The sequence below is a fragment of the Dromiciops gliroides genome, chromosome 2 (assembly GCF_019393635.1).
Source record: "Dromiciops gliroides isolate mDroGli1 chromosome 2, mDroGli1.pri, whole genome shotgun sequence".
Lineage (NCBI taxonomy): Eukaryota > Metazoa > Chordata > Mammalia > Microbiotheria > Microbiotheriidae > Dromiciops > Dromiciops gliroides.
The window spans coordinates 471891216-471908381 of NC_057862.1; the positions used below are offsets into that span (position 1 = coordinate 471891216).

Genomic DNA, 17166 nt, shown 5'->3' on the forward strand with positions numbered 1-17166 from the left:
GCCTTCTCTTTTTTTTTTTTTTTTTGTCTTTTCCATTCCCCTTTATTTCATAAAGTTACAAGTTACATACACACACACACACACACACACACACACACACACACACACACAAAGGGCAGGAGGACGCAGAGACTTAGTGTGTATGTGTGTATACACACATGTGCATGGGCGCTTGGGGGCATAGGATTAGAAGACAAGAGGGAAGAGGACCCAATACCCACCCCTTACTCAGCCAATAGGGAGAGGGCATAGCCCCAAACATGGGACTTCTAGGTGGAGGTGAGAAAGGGTCCAGTGGCCACTGAAAGACCTTTGAGGGGAAAACGGAGAATTTTGCCCCTGGAACTTATCCTAAGGGACCTTGTACTTATTGGGGGTTAGAGAGGAGAAAAAAATCAAGAGAACAGGGAACAACAGAAAGAAAAAAAGTCAGTAAATTCACTATGGGAGAGCGAGATTGAGAAAGGGGGCAGGAGAATAGTGAAAGCAGTAAAGGGGGCTCCCCCTAAGGCTCCCTAAGCTTGAAGGGGCCAGCTCACCTCTATTTAATATTAAACTGGGGAAAGGGAGTTATTCCAAGGGGTGATTCCTCTGCCCCTCACAGCCTGTACCTAGAGGGTAGAGGGAGAGAAAGCTTGTCATATAGAAAGGGGAAAAACAGAAGCCGGGATGATGAGGGTCTTGGTGGTTGTGGTCAATTCTCCAAGTTAGGAGAATTTCTTTCCTTTCCTAGACCAGCTGAGACCTGTGTCACCAAAACAGGCTCTAAGAGGTTCTTTATCCCACTCTCATAATCTAAAATATTAGGAACAAGTGGGTTTCCTCCAAATGCCAGAGGAATGACTGAGGGACTTCATCCCTTACCTGTGATCCCTTTCCCACCAACACTTATGAGAGGACCTGGGTGGGTGGGTGGGGTCCTCACCAGTCATAGCGTCTTGACTGTCGGGAGGGGGAATCCTCAGGGCCCTGTATAGCCAGCCGAGGGGGTCCCTCTGCCCTTCTACCCCCACCCGCCCCAGCAGCCTCATGCCGATGAAATTCCAGGGGGCGCTGTGGCCGGTATCGGGATGTCTCTCTCCTCCACTCATTGTCAAACGCTTCCGCATCACTCTCATCCAAATTGATGTAGTCCTGCCGTTCTTCCTGGTCCCCAGTTTGGTGATTTCGAGAACGCTGGAGGATGTGTGCCCTGTCTCGGATATGATGCCCAATGGACATCTGCTCTAGCCCACTGTCAGAGTCCCTCACTGTTCTTCTTGTCTCCCGGATCCCACCTGGTGCTGAGCGCATCTCAGATGTTTCTTGGTAGACTTTGGGAGCGCCATCACCCAGGTTGGAGTAAGAGATGACAGTGGAGGATGAAAAGGTCTGACAGTTGGCTCCAGTTGTCATGTGCTCCACATTCCCGATCATATCATTCATCATCCCAAACATGTCCATGAAGCCACCTGTCATTCCCAGCAACCCAAAAGGTGAGACAGCCCCAGCCTGCATCCTTCGACTAGCAGGTCGAGCCCCTGGCATGCTCCCATCTGTGATGCTAAGGAAAGGGCTGTAGCCAAAGCCCCCTGACAGCATCCTGCTCATATGTTGTCGGTGAATAGCAAAAGGGTCCATGAGGAACATGGGATCCTCAGGCTCTCCGTCCCTCATGAACCGGAACATCCTGCTCTCAGCTTCTGGGAGCTCTGAACAGGCCCCAATCCAGGGCGCCAAGGGGCCCAAAGCTCAGGCGCCCATCCGGCCGGACCTGATCCCGTGCGTGGCGTAGGCCCGCGGAGTCGCGGCCCCGGCTGGCTGCTCGGCTGGGCCCGGGGCACTGAGGCGAGTGGCCAGGCCAGATGATCTTTCCTTCTTTCCTTCCTTCCTTCCTTCCTTCCTTCCCTTCTCCTCCTCTTCCTCCTCCTCCCCTTGCCGCTGTTGCTACCCCTGCCTTCTCTTTTAAGGCAGATAAGAGTTATACATATGAAACAAATAGAAATGAACAGTCAGGGAGCTACATAAATCCATGTGCAATAAACTGTTCAATTGAATATCCTCAAATAATTTTTAAGTTCTTTAAGAGAGTCTCTTTGTCATTGATGAGAAGAGAGTCTAAGAGTGTGAATTTTGCCTGGCTTAAGTCATTTGCCTCTTTGTCTTCTCTTGGGAAGCCTGCCCTTTCTGCTTTCTGAGCACCATTGCCACTGTCCTTTTTTCTCATCTGTCTTTTCTTAGCCATCCTTTCCACCTAAATTTATATTTTAAAACTTCACATGGGGGCAGCTAGGTGGCACAGTGCCTGGGATACAGGAGGACCTGAGTTCAAATCCAACCTCAGGCACTTGACATTAGCTGTGTGACCCTGGGCAAGTCACTTAACCCTCACTGCCCTAAAAACAACAACAAAAAACCAAAAAAATCCTTCACATAGCTCAGAGAGAGAATGCTAATTTTATTATTTTCTGGGTGACAATTTTGCTCAGAAAGGTAACAGTGAAAGTTTTATATAATCTTTTTATTTAGTATTATCTACTGGATAGTGGCTTATTGGTGGTCTAAACAAGGGTGTAAAACTTAAATAGAAATGAAACATTGGCTTAGCAGACCACAAATTAACATTATCTATATTTTATTGTATTTCTCTGCTGGGAGCTTTGTAGTAGCCTGGGAGTTTACCACCTCTGGTTTAAAGAACTGTTCAGGGGCAGCTAGATAGCGCAGTGGATAGAGCACTGGCCCTGGAGTCAGGAGTACCTGAGGTCAAATCCGGCCTCAGACACTTAACTCTTACTAGCTGTGTGACCCTGGGCAAGTCACTTAACCCCAATTGCCTCACTAAAAAAATAAAGAAATTAAAAAAATAAAGAACTGTTCACATTTGCTATAAGCCGTAAACTAAAACCTGGTTATAAAGTTATTTCTAAATCTTAGTCCTGCTTTTCTGACCATTTGGAGTTTAACAGGTTCGAGGATGTTAACTCTGGTGTGTGTGTGTGTGTGTGTGTGTGTGTGTGTGTGTGTGTGTGTGTGTGTGTGTGTGTGTGTGTTCCTTTTGAAGAGTCTTGTAATATCCTTGAAATATCTTTTAGATTTGTGAAAGAATCTGTTCTATTTAGAAGCTTTCACATTAATATCTTTGTCCAATTATAGACACAAGAGTGACCATGTTTTTGTGTCCTTAGTGAAGTGCAGTTGGGGTTATTCATCTGTAATCTAATAGGAAGACAAAGACATATATGGAGCTTTGGTGCTAGGGTTAAATTTCCAGGTTTCAGATTTTAGGAGTTGTGTTGTGTGTGATGTGATAACTTAGTATTTTTAGTTTTCTGTACAGTGGCTGTTGTAAATCCCTCACCCAGAGTATTTTATTATTTAGTTGTAAAACTATTTATTTGTCCTTAAAACAGGTATGTCTTGATTGATACACCTGGACAGATTGAGGTTTTCACTTGGTCAGCTTCTGGTACAATTATCACTGAAGCCCTGGTGAGTCTTTTTTGTACCCTGTGACTGAGAGGTCACTACTGGGGAGTGATCAGAGTGATAAACTCCTGTTTTCATTTCATTTTAACAAAAATTATCCTCCTGAATGTGCCAGACATGTACTAAATAAACAAGGAAGACACAAAAACAAGAGTCCCTGCCCTCAAATTTGGGAGAAGGGTGGGATAGAGCATATGCATAGATAAGTTGGTAAAAAGGATTTTGAAAAGGGAAGATTACTAAACCCTTGGGGGGGGGGGGGGGCGGATATCAAGGACGGCTTCAAGGAAGAGGTGGCACCTGAGCTGAGTTTCAGATCCCTAGCCTGTCACTTTTTTTTTTTTTTAGTGAGGCAATTGGGGTTAAATGACTTGCCCAGGGTCACACAGCTAGTAAGTGTTAAGTGTCTAAGGCCAGATTTGAACTCAGGTACTCCTGACTCCAGGGCCGGTGCTCTATCCACTGCGCCACCTAGCTGCCCCGTGTCACTTTTAAGAATGGGAACAAGAGCAAGACATCTTTTGCTTGGGAAGGTAGCAGAGTGATTTGGGTTCAAGCAATTGTCCCTCTGACAAAGATATGGCTCACCTTGTTTCTTCAGGCTTCCTCATTTCCAACAATTGTCATTTATGTGATGGATACGTCTAGAAGCACCAACCCTGTTACCTTCATGTCCAACATGTTGTATGCATGCAGGTAAGGCTCCCTGGAAGGCAGGGCCCAGCACCGCACACACCCTTCCATTTTAATCCCCTTGTTAATTTTAAGAATGTTTGTGTTGAATTCTTGTCCCTGGTATTTCCCCTGGTTGAGCTCCCCAACTTGGTAATTGTCTAAAAGGGTAGGGCCCCAATATGCTAATCATAGGGGAATGTGAACAAGGACCTTCTGTACAGCTTCACTCCGTTGAGTGGAATAGAAGTCAAAGCACATGCACCCTTTGGGTCTTAGGGTGGCTGTTATGCTTTCACGCAACAGATGAATTTGAAAGCTAAGAGTGGCCAGTGGCAACACGGCACAGCACTGCTTTGACTAAATGCAAGTAGAAACCTTAGAAAAGGGAAGGCAGGGACCAGGATGAATGTTAAATATCAAGAGAATTGGTGTTTGGGGGCATACATAAGCTCTTAGGACTATCATTTTCCCTTTTAATATCGGTATGTAGCAAGTCAAACAGGTTGACATAGAAACTTTTTTACTAGGAGGAGTGGAGTTTCAAAAAATGATCGATGTCTTCTTTTTTTATGCCATATCCCCTTCCCAGTGAGCCCTGCCCCACACTGGTACCCTGGTGCTTCTCTTTTCATCTTCACCTGTCTGTCACAAGAAAAAACATTAGTCAAAACTAGAAAACCTAGCAGCTGCATCCGACAATGAAGGGGATATAGTATGTCCTTGATAAATGCTTGTTGGTTGTTTAAATGCAGCATTCTGCACCCATAGTTGACCACTTCTGCCAAGAGGAGGAAAGAATATTAAATCATCTGTCCTCTGTAGTTAACATTGGTCATTCTAGCAGATATGTGATACATGAAAGAACTTCTTGATGTGAGCAGTCACTAGGAACTTGGCAGTCAGTTGCAAATTAACATTAAAATCTGTCATTACCAATATATTGCAAGTGTACATAGTTGGTTTTTTTCTTATTGTTTTTGTAGGGGAGGGAGTTAATTTTTCTCCTGGGGGTGGTGGTAGTGGTGTGTGTGTATCATTCTGAACTAAGGATAACTTGTATGCTGATTATATGCTTCACTTTGCCTGGATGCTATTTACCACTTGATTCTTTTTTTTCAGTATCCTGTATAAAACCAAGTTGCCTTTCATTGTGGTCATGAACAAGGTGGGTGTCTTTCAGCATCATGTGGACTGGGCACTGGACTGAGGGGTTGTAGATGTGGGCTCTGGATCTAATCCTTCTACTGTCTTTGTGACCTTGGGACATATCATTTAACCCCTTTGGGTTTCAGTCTCCTCATCTGGCAGAAGACTTGGGCAATTTCTAAAGTCCTAACACACTGTAAAAGTTAATGATGATAGGGGGTGGCTAGGTGGCACAGTGGTTAGAGCACTGGCCCTGGATTCAGGAGGACCTGAGTTCAAATGCGGCCTCAGACACTTGACACTTATTAGCTGTGTGACCCTGGGCAAGGCACTGAACCCTCATTGCCCCGCAAAGAAAAAAAAGAAAGAAAATTAATGATGATATTAATTGTCTAAGCTGTCGTGATTATGGTCTTCTTTTCTTAGTGCTTTTTTATTGTGGAGAGATTTGGTAGATGAGGAGGATTGCTGTAGGTGAGAGGTGGGTAAGAGGGAAGGCAGATTCAGACTTCTGCTTTGCTGGAAGAGGAGAATAAGCTATGAGATCTCTCTTTGTAGAAAAAGTATCATTCTGTCTAAGCACTCCACCACTAGGATGACTGAAGAAGCTGCTCTGGACAGAGCATATCATAGCCATAGTAGGGAGGAAGAACTACTGTTTGTGGTAGAATACCCCCATGTTAGGAAATGGGATGATAGATAGGGAGACTCAAGTGATTACTTGACCATAGAGATTGGACTCTTCTTTGTAACCTGGGAGGAGTTATTTAGCTTTGGACCCAGAATTTATTTGCTGCTGCCAAAGGAACATAGGAAATGTTTGTCCAGCAACTACAAATTGTTGTGCAGTAATGTTGTGTTTAGGTCATCCCTTGATCTGGTAGGAAGGGTTCAGGAGGAGGAAAGAAGAGTATGCATGGTTCATTGTGGGCTAATGACTTTTAAAAAGGGGGGGAAAACAACCCTTAAGTTGGCTTGCTAACCAAAGTAATTGCTAATGTTTACTGGTCTGGAATATATATGTTAGCAACTGAGGATGTTAGCATTTATATTGGTAAATTGTTGGTTCTCTTGTGTCTGTCTGTGACCTACCCTGCTTTGTACCTTCTAATTGAGGCCAAAAAATATTAAAATTTTAGAGGCAAAATATATGATATTTGTATACAGTAAATACTCAGGAGAAGCAAGAGCTCATTTTATCTTGGATTATTTGGGGACATCTTCAGTTCAGCAAACATTTATCAAGATCCTGTTACCTATGAGAACTATGTTGACAGAAGAGGTGAGATTAAAATTATGTTAAGGGATGATTGTGATATAAGAAGAAAGTACATTCTTTCATTCTACCTAGAAGGAGCTATGGTAAGGAACCAGGAATGCAAAGGACTTTATGTTGACAGTAAGTAGACTAGTATGTCTCATTTGGAAGTTTCATATAAAGGAATAGTAGGAGTTGCTTTGATGCCATTTAGGAAGGTCCTTGAATGTCAGGGAAATGTTTGCACTTGATCCTGCAGGAAGCAGGGGCCGTTAAAAGTCACTGAACACCTCAAAAAACAAACAAAAAAAAGATAAAAAGTCACTGAGCATGGGGGCATCCAGGTGGCACAGTGGATAAAGCACTGGCCCTGGATTCAGGAGGACCCGAGTTCAAATGCGGCCTCAGACACTTGACACCAGCTGTATGACCCTGGGCAAGTCACTGAACCCTCATTGCCCTGCCCTCCCCCCCCAAAAAGTCATTAAGCATAAAGTAAAAAACCTTTGTAGGTTTTTGAGCAGGGAGGTGATGTGAATGAACACAAAAGAATTTATTAAGCACTTGCCATGTGCCAGGCACTGTGCTGAATTTGAGGACTACAAAAACAAGGAGCAAGACAGTCCCTGCCCTCAAGGAGCTTTCATTTAAATAGGGGAAGACCAAAGATATGAAGGAATGGTGGCCAGGGGAATCATCAAGATACCAGAACATCAGCAGGAACTGGGGTATTGATAGGATTACTCTTTCCAGAATGAGTGGGGGAAGGGGGTTTTAGGAGGTCTACCCAGCCCAGTAAGGTGGATGAAGTAATTGGTTATACCAGTTTTTAAAAGTACATGTTATGGGGCAGCTAGATGGCGAAGTGGATAGAGCACTGGCCCTGGAGTCCGGAGTATCTGAGTTCAAATCCGGCCTCAGACATTTAACACTTACTAGCTGTGTGACCCTGGGCAAGTCACTTAACCCCAATTGCCTCACTAAAAAAAAAAAAAAAGTACATGTTTATAGATCTCTTCTCATGCCAGAGAGACAGGGGTCTGGTGTTTTTCTTTTCTATTTTTAAATAAGAGAAAGCTCAGTCTGAGGTGTAAAAAGGCAGGTTTCCAGAAATGATTGTGCTGTAAATACAAAAGACATAAATAAAACCTATATTAAAATAATATTTTGGGTCTGTCCACCCAGGATGGATTAGAGGAGTAGAGAGACAGGAGGTAGGGTAAACAATTACAAGCTATTCTGTTAGCTTAAGGGCCTAGACTTAATTAAGGTGGTGGTCATGAAAATGGACGAGGGATAGATTTGAAATATTCAGAAGGAAAATTCACAGTAACTTGTGGCTGAACATCTGAGAAAAGGCAATGGAGAAGTCAGCAATGATTCAATATTCTCTTGCCTGGTTTCCTGGAAGAAATATGGAAGTCAGGCAAAATCTTTCAACAGCAGCTGTTGAGCTTGGTTTTACATATGCTGAGTTTGAATTGGTAACAGTGTAATTCCCTGGTAAACTTTTTTCAGCCTAATGCTTATCATATTTAGGTATAGGATTTTCATTTCCTTAAATAATATAGCTTTGCTTTTGTGCTCATGTGACCCATTACTTTTTGTTCTTGTCATTTTCCATTTACCTATTATGTGAACAACGTCCTCAATTCTGAAACTCATTCTGTTTTTCTGTCCAGCGCAGACTGACATCATTGATCACAGCTTTGCAGTGGAATGGATGCAGGATTTTGAGACCTTCCAAGATGCCTTAAATCAAGAAACTACATATGTCAGTAATCTGACTCGTTCTATGAGTCTGGTGTTGGATGAGTTTTATAGTTCACTCAGGGTAAGTTTTCACCTCTATTCTCTTTCATCTTTGAAATGACTGGGATTATCAGTAACAGACCAACTTTGGTTTAAGTCTTGGGCAGAAGAGAGCAAAAGCTTTAGTGGTTCTACTGTTTTCTTTGATTGAATAGGTCGAGTAAGTAGGCATAGATAACTTCAAAAAAAGTTGAGTTGTAAGCTAAATTCTTGCCTATGTTCTGTTAAATAAAACTTAAAATGAAAAAAAAAAACCCTTAAAATGAGTGCACAAATTATTTAACATTTTACAGTAGGAAACATAAGAATATGATATACAATTAAGAACAAAATTTAAAGGAATAAAAACATAATGCTGGCTATACACTCAAATGTTTTTGTCAGCTGCTTAACTAAACCTTGGCTTCCCATCCTACTTCAAGGAACACTTAAACTTTGTACCCAGAATGTTACCCTGGATTTTATCTTAGTAACCAACCCACTGACAGTAGCAGGATAAAAGTTTGAAATGCTTCTTTGGCCTTTGAAATAGCCATCCTGATCAATCAATAAATAAACATAGATTATTAAGCTCAATGAAGATAGACAAAAGTGAAACAGGGCCTACCCTTAAGAAGCTTAGGTTATCTCAGGGAGGCAACATAAGTATGTAAAGGAAAAAAATACAAAATATATTCAAGGTGCTTTTTTAAAAGGGAAAGACACTAGCAGCTGGAGGATTCAGGAAAATCTTTATACAGATGTAGTGCTTGAGTTGAATATTGGAGTACTCAAGGGTCTAGTAGAGATTCTGAGAGTCAGAGGTGATGTGGAAATGCATTCCAGGTGTGGGGACAGCTATTGAAGAGACACAGTTAGGAGATGTAGCATCCTGTATGAGGAATAATAAGTAGGCCAGTTTGGACCATAGAACTTGGGAAGAGGAATAATGTGTAATAAGACTGGAAGGGTAAATTGGAACCAAGTTATTGAAGGGCTTATTTGATCTTAGAGGTAATAGAGAGCTATGTAATTAGGTAATCAGGGGGAGTTAGGTGGCTTAGATAGAACACTGGGTCTAAAGGCAGGAAGACTTGAGTTTACTTCTGGCCTCAGACATTTTCTAGCTGTTTGACCCTGTTCAACTCATTTAACCTCTGTCTGCCTTAGTTTCCTCAGCTGTGAAATGGGCATAATAATATCTCCCAGGGTTGCTGTGAAGATCAAATGAAATAATGTCTTTAAAACTCTTAGTACAGTGCCTGGCACATAGTAGACATGTATTTAATAGTTGTTCTCTTCCTTTCCTTTCCCTTCCTCCTTTTCCCCAATGGAATTTGAGTAGGGAATCATATGGTTAGACCTGCACTAAAATCACCTTGGTGTAGTGATTTTATGTGAAGGATGAAAAGGGAGAGAGAGAGAGACCTCAGGCAGAGAGATCAATATGATATTCCAGGTTTTCTGCAACTTTTAAATTCCACTTTCCAACATTGCTCCTTTCTTGCTTTCTCTTCTCTCGAGGACAAAGAAGAGAGAAATAAAGCATGCAACTTGTTTTTTCATTCATTGAAAACTATGTTAAAAACATTTTAACCTTTGATCAGCTAGATCCATTGTTTTTATCCTTCTCTGTCGTGGGAGAGAAGAATTTCATTTCCCTATTTATATTTTCTTGGCAACACAAATCCCTGTTGAGTCATAGTAAGAATTAGGTTGTTTTTTATTTTGGGGTCACCATTGTTTAATGCAGTGCCTCCTACGGTGATAAATGTTGAATGCATTAATAATTTAAATTACATTGCTTGGACAGATATTATTTTTTTTTTCTACAAATATGATTGAGTACCTGCAAGCACAAGGCAATGAAGAAGCACCTGGGGGAAATACAATGACTACGATATAGGTCCTACTGTCAAAGAGCATAAAATCTAGATATGTACAGTGCTATGAAAGAGGAACAGAGCAGAGTACTATTAGAATTTAGAGAAGAAAGTGGTTACTTTCTGGTGGGCTGGGGGTGGGAAGGGCATCAGTACAACCTGATTGAGGCAGTTGTATGTATGTCCCTTGGGCTTAGAAGAATGGATCTGTTTATAGGCAGAGATGTTGGGTGAAAGGATGGCAGTAGCAACATTCATAAGGCAGAGAGTACAGAGGAGTGCATTTGGTAGGTTACAATAGTAGGTTTGTGAAAGGAAGTGATGTTAAAGTAGAAAAGGACTAGCATGCTACTGTTCACTCCTAATTGCTTTCTTTTTTATTCTCTCATTTCTGTATTCCTAGAAATGCCTTTTTGCCAAACTGCTGTGTGCTTTTGCTGTGTATGTGGGTTTTTTAAAACCTTACTGCTTGTGGCTTTTTAAAGGGACCAAACCCTCTTTCCCTTGAACACTAAAACAAAAAATAAACAAATTGGGGGGGGGTGCAGCTAGGTGGTGCAGTGGATGAGGTTCGCAGAAGGACTTGAGTTCAAATCCAGCTTCAGACACTTGACACTTAATAGCTGTGTGACCCTGGGCAAGTCACTTAACCCTCACTGCCCCACAAAATAAAATAGACAAATGAACAAAAAACTATTTGAATGAAACAGAACATAGAGATTTTTTTTCATTTGTAATTTTTAAAAATTATGAAGCATTTATTTTTTTCCCTCCCATTTAGCCCATACTCACACCGGAAAAAATAAAAACAAAGTCCTTGTAACAAATATGCATATCAAACAAAACAAATTTTCATATTGGTGATGTGTGTCTCCTGCACACTGAGACTATCACTTGTCAGGAGGGGAACAGTGTTTCATAATCAGTCTTCTGGAATCATGGTTGCTCGTTTTGTTGATCAGTTAAGTCTTTCAAAATTAGAAGATACAGTTTTTAAAGCCAAGGTTTTCAGTGATTTACTTATAGGATTCTGGGGTGCTTTTGGCAGGTGGTGGGGGTGTCTGCTGTCCTGGGCACAGGCTTAGAAGAACTCTTTGTGCAAGTCACCAGTGCCACAGAAGAATATGAAAGGTAAGAAGTACCACTGATAGCTGCACTCCTGGAAGGAGGGAGGTGTTTTTTTAGGCCAGGCATTCAGGTTTTCTCCATTTATGCATTTGATTTATATTCCACACATGTATCCTTCCCCACCCTCACTCCATTTACTGGGGGACATTTGACCTTTTACAGAAGGAAGTAATCAACAACCCATAAATGTTTACTCCACAGAAAAGCTCTTTTCCATACATTGTTCCTCTTCCCCCAGTGCCCCCTCTCCTCAATGTGTATGTGTGTGTTAGCTTCTGACCTCACTGGCACTGATCTTCATCTTTGGTTAGGTACAGTTATCAGGCATACTGTTGATTCCTTAGACAAGGACTTTTGATCTCATCCAACTTGCTAATTACTGTACAGGTGCATCACAGTTCCATGTCAAGATTTCTGAACCCAGTAGACATCCTTTTCTCACCTTAAGCTTCCACTCAATGTTCACCTCTCCAACTATGTCTAAATCTTTTAGACATGAATTATTTATGCTTCCTAGTTTTGTGGGCAGGTTAGTCACTTTGGAGCTTTGTTCATTTGTCCTGGTGTCTCACTGACCCATTGGGATTCAGTAGCCTTAGGTTTAGACAGATCCCTTTATTTAACTACAGCCACAGGTACTTGAGGGTGTCTTCCCTTTGGCGATGGGAGTACTACCTAGTTGGCCTAGGACAGGTTACCGTTGAGTCAAGGCATTTAAAAATTTTTCTTTTTCTAGGGAATATCGCCCTGAATATGAGCGTCTGAAGAAAACACTGGTAAGAAAGGCAACTGGCTGTTCTCTAAGTGCCCCAAAGGTCACAGGCTCCTTTTCATGAATTTCAAGGCACTCTGCCACTGCCTTTTCATTTAAATCTGTATGTTCACCATCTTGTCGTAGCTCTTCTTCACGCAGAAATAATAAGAGCTCACAGTTAAGTGTCATCTTAAGTTTCTTCCCAGCCAGGCTATGGGATATAGTCAAAGTGTCTATTGATTTCACTGAGAGGTTGATAGGTTTTCCTGGCTGGGGTCATGGAGCCACTCCTGGTCTGTGGTTCCACAGCCAGCTCTTCTCTTCTTTCTATCACACCACCTCAAATTCAGATTTCTTCAATTCCCATTTGAAAATTGTGTTTCTTTATTACATTTAAAAAAAATTTTTTTTAATTTTACATATAAGGTATTTTATTTTTCCCATTACATGTAAAGATAGTTCTCAACTTTTGTTTATACAAGCTTTACAATTTCAGATTTTTCTCCCTCCCTCCCCTCCCCTAGACAGCAGGTAATCTGATATAGGTTATATCTATATATCTCTATGCATATACATATAGATAGATATAGATCTATACACACATATGTATATACACATATCTTTATTACATTTTAAACAACAAATTCAATTCAATAAATATCTGAACACCTACAGTGTGCAAGAGACACAACACTCTTGGGATTATAAAGATGAAAATGAAATAGCCCCTGTCCTCACACACCTTCCATCCTACTGGGGGAATAGTAAATATAAGCAGAACATTATATGGGGTAGAAATAAAGAGGACGGGGTAAAAGACAACAGAGACGAATATTGGAGGAGGGAGAGTTTGGGGATTCAGGGGAAGGCTACATGGAGGAGATAGCTCCTGTGTTGAGCCTTGAAGGACAATAAAGCATCTGAAAAAGGTATATTTGAAGAGGCAGAGTAGAACAGTGGATAGAGTGCTTGAATTCTGCCTTGTAGAACTACTGTGTAATCCTGAGTGACTTAACCTCTTTCAGCATTAGTTTCCTCATCTGTAAAAGGGTGATAATAATAGCACCTTGTTGTGAAGATCAGATTCACGATTAGTATGAGCTGCTCTTTTAATAAGAGGCTCCATCCATTCCAAGCATACATGATCTGTATAGATGGATGCCCAAAGGTGGGGAGGGGGGGTATGTCAGGTTTGGGGAGCTGCAGGTATTTCAATTTGGCAGAATGTAGGGGAGTATGAAATAAAGCTGGGGACAGAGGTGGGTTGTCAATAAACTAGGAAAGTTCCTGCTTTTCTTTTTTAAAGCATTTAACTTTTTTTTTTTCTTGTCTACACTGAAGCTTGCTTTCCTGACTGTAAGGTTGTGGCGTAAGCTGTAGAATCTCTTTTCTTAGAAATCTCTTACAACAGGGAAAGCACCAACTGAAATGCAGGGAAATGCACTCGGTGTGACCTTGAGAAACCCTTGTCAGAGCTAAGATCACTCAGTATGTGTAGTCCAGTATATGGTATATGCAGACAGGGATACTGGTCACTGGCCTTAACCCACATGACTTGCCTTTTTTTTTTTTTAAGTGAGGCAATTGGGGTTAAGTAACTTGCCCAGGGTCACACAGCTAGTAAGTGTTAAGTGTCTGAGGCCGGATTTGAACTCAGGTCCTCCTGACTCCAGGGCTGGTGCTCTATCCACTGCGCCACCTAGCTGCCCGATGACTTGCTCTTAAAGCACCATTCTGGATTGGACCTAAAACTAGTATCACCAGGTTGGTCCTTTGTCACTGAACTTTCTGCCACTTCTTTTTTATAAGAATTTCATTTCCCTGCCTGTGCCTTGTATCTATTTTACCTAGTTCCAGTTGCAGCCCTTACTTTCCTTTATGAACCCCTGGTTTTTGGGGTCCCTTCCTTCCTCTTTCCATTTCATCCAAACCCTTTTTTCCTTAATGTACAAACAGCCTTCTGGGTCTTTCCATTGCTGTTAACCTTTCTTTGGAAAACTAGTAGCTTCCTCCTAGCTCAGGGATTTTCTTTTTCTCCTTTCTACAGGCCCATGCACAGAGCCAGAAGCAAAAAGAGCAATTGGACCGTCTTCGAAAAGACATGGGGCCTGTGGCCTTGGATCCAGGGGCAGCCACAGGTACCTGAGGGTCTTTTGGAGTTGGGGAATACAGCCCTTTCCCTCATTAGGAAGGAATACACCAAAGTATAAGCCCAGTGGAAGGATCTCTGGGTCAAAGGTTATGAACAATTTAGTGACTTTCTCAGATAATTCCAGATTCTTTTCCAGATGGTTTAGATAAATACTCAGTATCATCACATCGTGAATTAGCATGCTCGACTTTCAACTGCCACACCAATAGCTTTTATCATCTTTTCTAGTTTTGTGGGTGGGAGCAGAAGTTTGTCTTTTATTGACTTTTCATAGATTCATTATAACTTAAGTTTCCATCGATGACTACTGGATCCTCATCCTGAAAATGGCCTTGGTATATTTTAGGATGAGGTAGTGATTGCTTAGGTTGGGGAGGGAGAGAGGGTGGAAGGTTATTTACTTAAATGAGATATAACAAGTAATCCTTTTGGGGCCAAGTTTCATTCACAATTAAAGTGCTTTCTGTCCATTTTAATAAGATTTTACTCCTGTTAAGCATTTCTATCCCTGAAGCAGCTGGCATTTTAGTCCCTCCCCTCCCTTTACTAATGGGGCAGATTACCACTTGGAATCTCCCAGTTTCTCAAATTAATTCTTTTTCTTTAGGAAGCTACTGAGCAATTATAGCATATGTGAAATACTTAGGAGGAATTCTTTTTTTTTTTTTTAATAGTGAGGCAATTGGGGTTAAGTGACTTGCCCAGGGTCACACAGCTAGTAAGTGTTAAGCATCTGAGGCTGGATTTGAACTCAGGCACGCCTGACTCCAGGGCTGGTGCTCTATCCGCTGCGCCACCTAGCTGCCCCTAGGAGGAATTCTTAAAGGTGATAGTTGCTATCTTTTCAAAAGACATTTCCTCATCCTTTTTTCATATCAAAACACATCTCAATTTTTCATTTAGATAGTCCCAAAGTTCAACATGAAACCCCCAAAACCCAGTTCCTCGTCCACTCTGGGTATCAGGATTTTGCAGATCTGATTCTTGAGGCAGGTCCCAATGCAGACTCTGTTTATGATACAGTAATCTTGTCTCTCAGTTTCTAGTCTCCTTCTATAGAAGGATTTATTTGTAGGGGAGAGGGAATGCTTCATAATCATTATTTAGGAAGTGGGGTTGTTTTGCTGCAAGTTGATGATATTTATGTTTCCTTACAGACAATTCAGCTTCTGCAATGACTCCTTCTGATCTGATTCTAACCCGAGGCACAGTAGATGAGGAAGAGGAGGATGAAGAAGATAGTGATACAGATGATATTGACCATAAAGGTGAGAGAGAAAGCAAGTTGCATGGGAGGGAGCAAACTGCAATGACTTCGTAGAGGTAGAGAGCTGCTTCCAGTGGGAGTTGTCTACCCAGGAGACTCATTTTGGAATTAAATTCCTACTCTCTAAAATATGTCATCAGTAATCACGGAGAAGAGAGATGGTAAAGGATATAATAATAGTAAATTGCTTCCAAGAGGCTTTCTTTTGTCCTTGGATAAGTAACATTTATAGGTTCTTCATTGTCCCATAATTCTGTTTAGACTTCAAGACATTTGAGAGCCTCATGTCATTTGGAAGACACATGGAAAGATCTGAGGGACTCATTTTAGTTTATGGCTGAGTTATTCACAGAAGTAGTCTGTAAGAGTATCAGGATTTAAAAGATGATTTAGCTTTAAAACCCTTGAGGATTTAACTTGGTTAGGAGGAGTTTTATGAGTTGTAAACCAAATCTACTTTTCTGCCTAACGCCTCCAGTACTAGATTGCTGAGCTGATCTCCCTAAACCTCAGCAATACCTACCTGGCAAAGCCCTTCTCAAGTGTTATGGGCTACACATGGCCATAGAGGGTCTCAGAGAGCTTCCTGGTTGAATAAAAGGGAACAGTCAGATTTTATTGGAATAGAATGTCTTTTTCCACCCACCTGCTTAATTGGGAAGTAATTTTCACTACTTCTTTTTCCCTTTCCAGTTACAGAAGAAAGCCGCGAAGAACCAGCTTTTGAGAATTTTATGCAGGAATCAGTGACATGGTACAGGAACAGAAGCGATGAATCAACAAATAATTAGGAGGAGAGAGATATTAGGAAACTGTACTTGGATTAGTTGAAATCCTGAGTCGAGGATTTCTGCCTGAAGGCAGAAATGGGCCATGAAGAGGAGACCTTTTGGCTTGGCCGCCATCAGTGTTTCTCATTTTTAGGGAGATTCAATGACCAGGCAGACCCAGAAGAGAGAAGCTCATATTGTTGCAGCCCTGAGGGGTTTTTTTGTTTTTTGTTTTTTATCATTTTATCATATTAAACTCAAGTACCTTTGCTGCTGGCAAGTAGAAATTGAGAGCTCACTCTTGGTGACCTTCTGCATCTCCACTGGGAGGCTGGTTCTGCAGCCAACACTTCTCCCTCTCTTTTCTATGCCCTTGACTGTATGTGTCCCTTTCCCCATGTGACAGATGGTGCTGAGGGTGAATCTTCACAAGCCAGGAATGTCAGTGGCTTCTCCCTCAGTGTCAGTGCTAGAACTTGTCTAGCACTGTGTTGTTTATAAGACCTCAAACCTGTTGGAAGAAAACAGGAATGCTCTGCTTTGTGTTGGATAAATAATTTATTTAACTTTATGAGCGTGTGTGTGTCATAATTTGAAGTTAGAGAGAAATTACTTAGGATTCAAGGTTCTCTAAAAATAGACTTCTCTACTCATTCAAAACGAATTGAGGCCACATATCTAGTCTGGTCTTAGGTATTGCTTCTTGAAATTTACCACATAAAAATAAAAGGTCCTTTTCTGCTCAGAGACTTAGAGAATTTGTAATATAGAGGCCATATAAAAGTTTTGGGTCGGGATTCACGTTCTTTTGGGGACTAGCATAAATTCCATCTCCTCCTCTCCCCCCAAGCTAGGGGCTCACTTATTTTATATA

General features: G+C 41.6%; 2 protein-coding genes across 2 annotated transcripts in view; one reads left to right on the top strand and one right to left on the bottom strand.

The window, feature by feature from the left end:
* Positions 1–16863, top strand: part of GPN1 (GPN-loop GTPase 1) — a 26206-nt gene extending 9343 nt beyond the window's left edge. The window contains exons 6-14 of the mRNA XM_043983379.1: positions 3393–3471; positions 4070–4164; positions 5263–5308; positions 8235–8381; positions 11270–11352; positions 12086–12125; positions 14151–14241; positions 15413–15523; positions 16216–16863. Coding sequence (XP_043839314.1) covers positions 3393–3471; positions 4070–4164; positions 5263–5308; positions 8235–8381; positions 11270–11352; positions 12086–12125; positions 14151–14241; positions 15413–15523; positions 16216–16313 — 790 coding nt within the window. The 3' untranslated portion in view covers positions 16314–16863. The remainder of the gene's footprint in view (positions 1–3392; positions 3472–4069; positions 4165–5262; positions 5309–8234; positions 8382–11269; positions 11353–12085; positions 12126–14150; positions 14242–15412; positions 15524–16215) is intronic.
* LOC122740744 (myeloid leukemia factor 2-like) lies at positions 458–1830 on the bottom strand. Its single transcript, XM_043983380.1, has one exon. It carries the CDS (start codon positions 1666–1668, stop codon positions 922–924), a length of 747 nt encoding a protein of 248 aa, XP_043839315.1. The 5' UTR covers positions 1669–1830; the 3' UTR covers positions 458–921.
* Positions 16864–17166: the final 303 nt, after the last annotated feature.

Bases quoted from the DNA above. Each gene is read 5' to 3' on its own strand.
- LOC122740744 (XM_043983380.1), bottom strand. From the start codon at position 1,668: ATGTTCCGGTTCATGAGGGACGGAGAGCCTGAGGATCCCATGTTCCTC.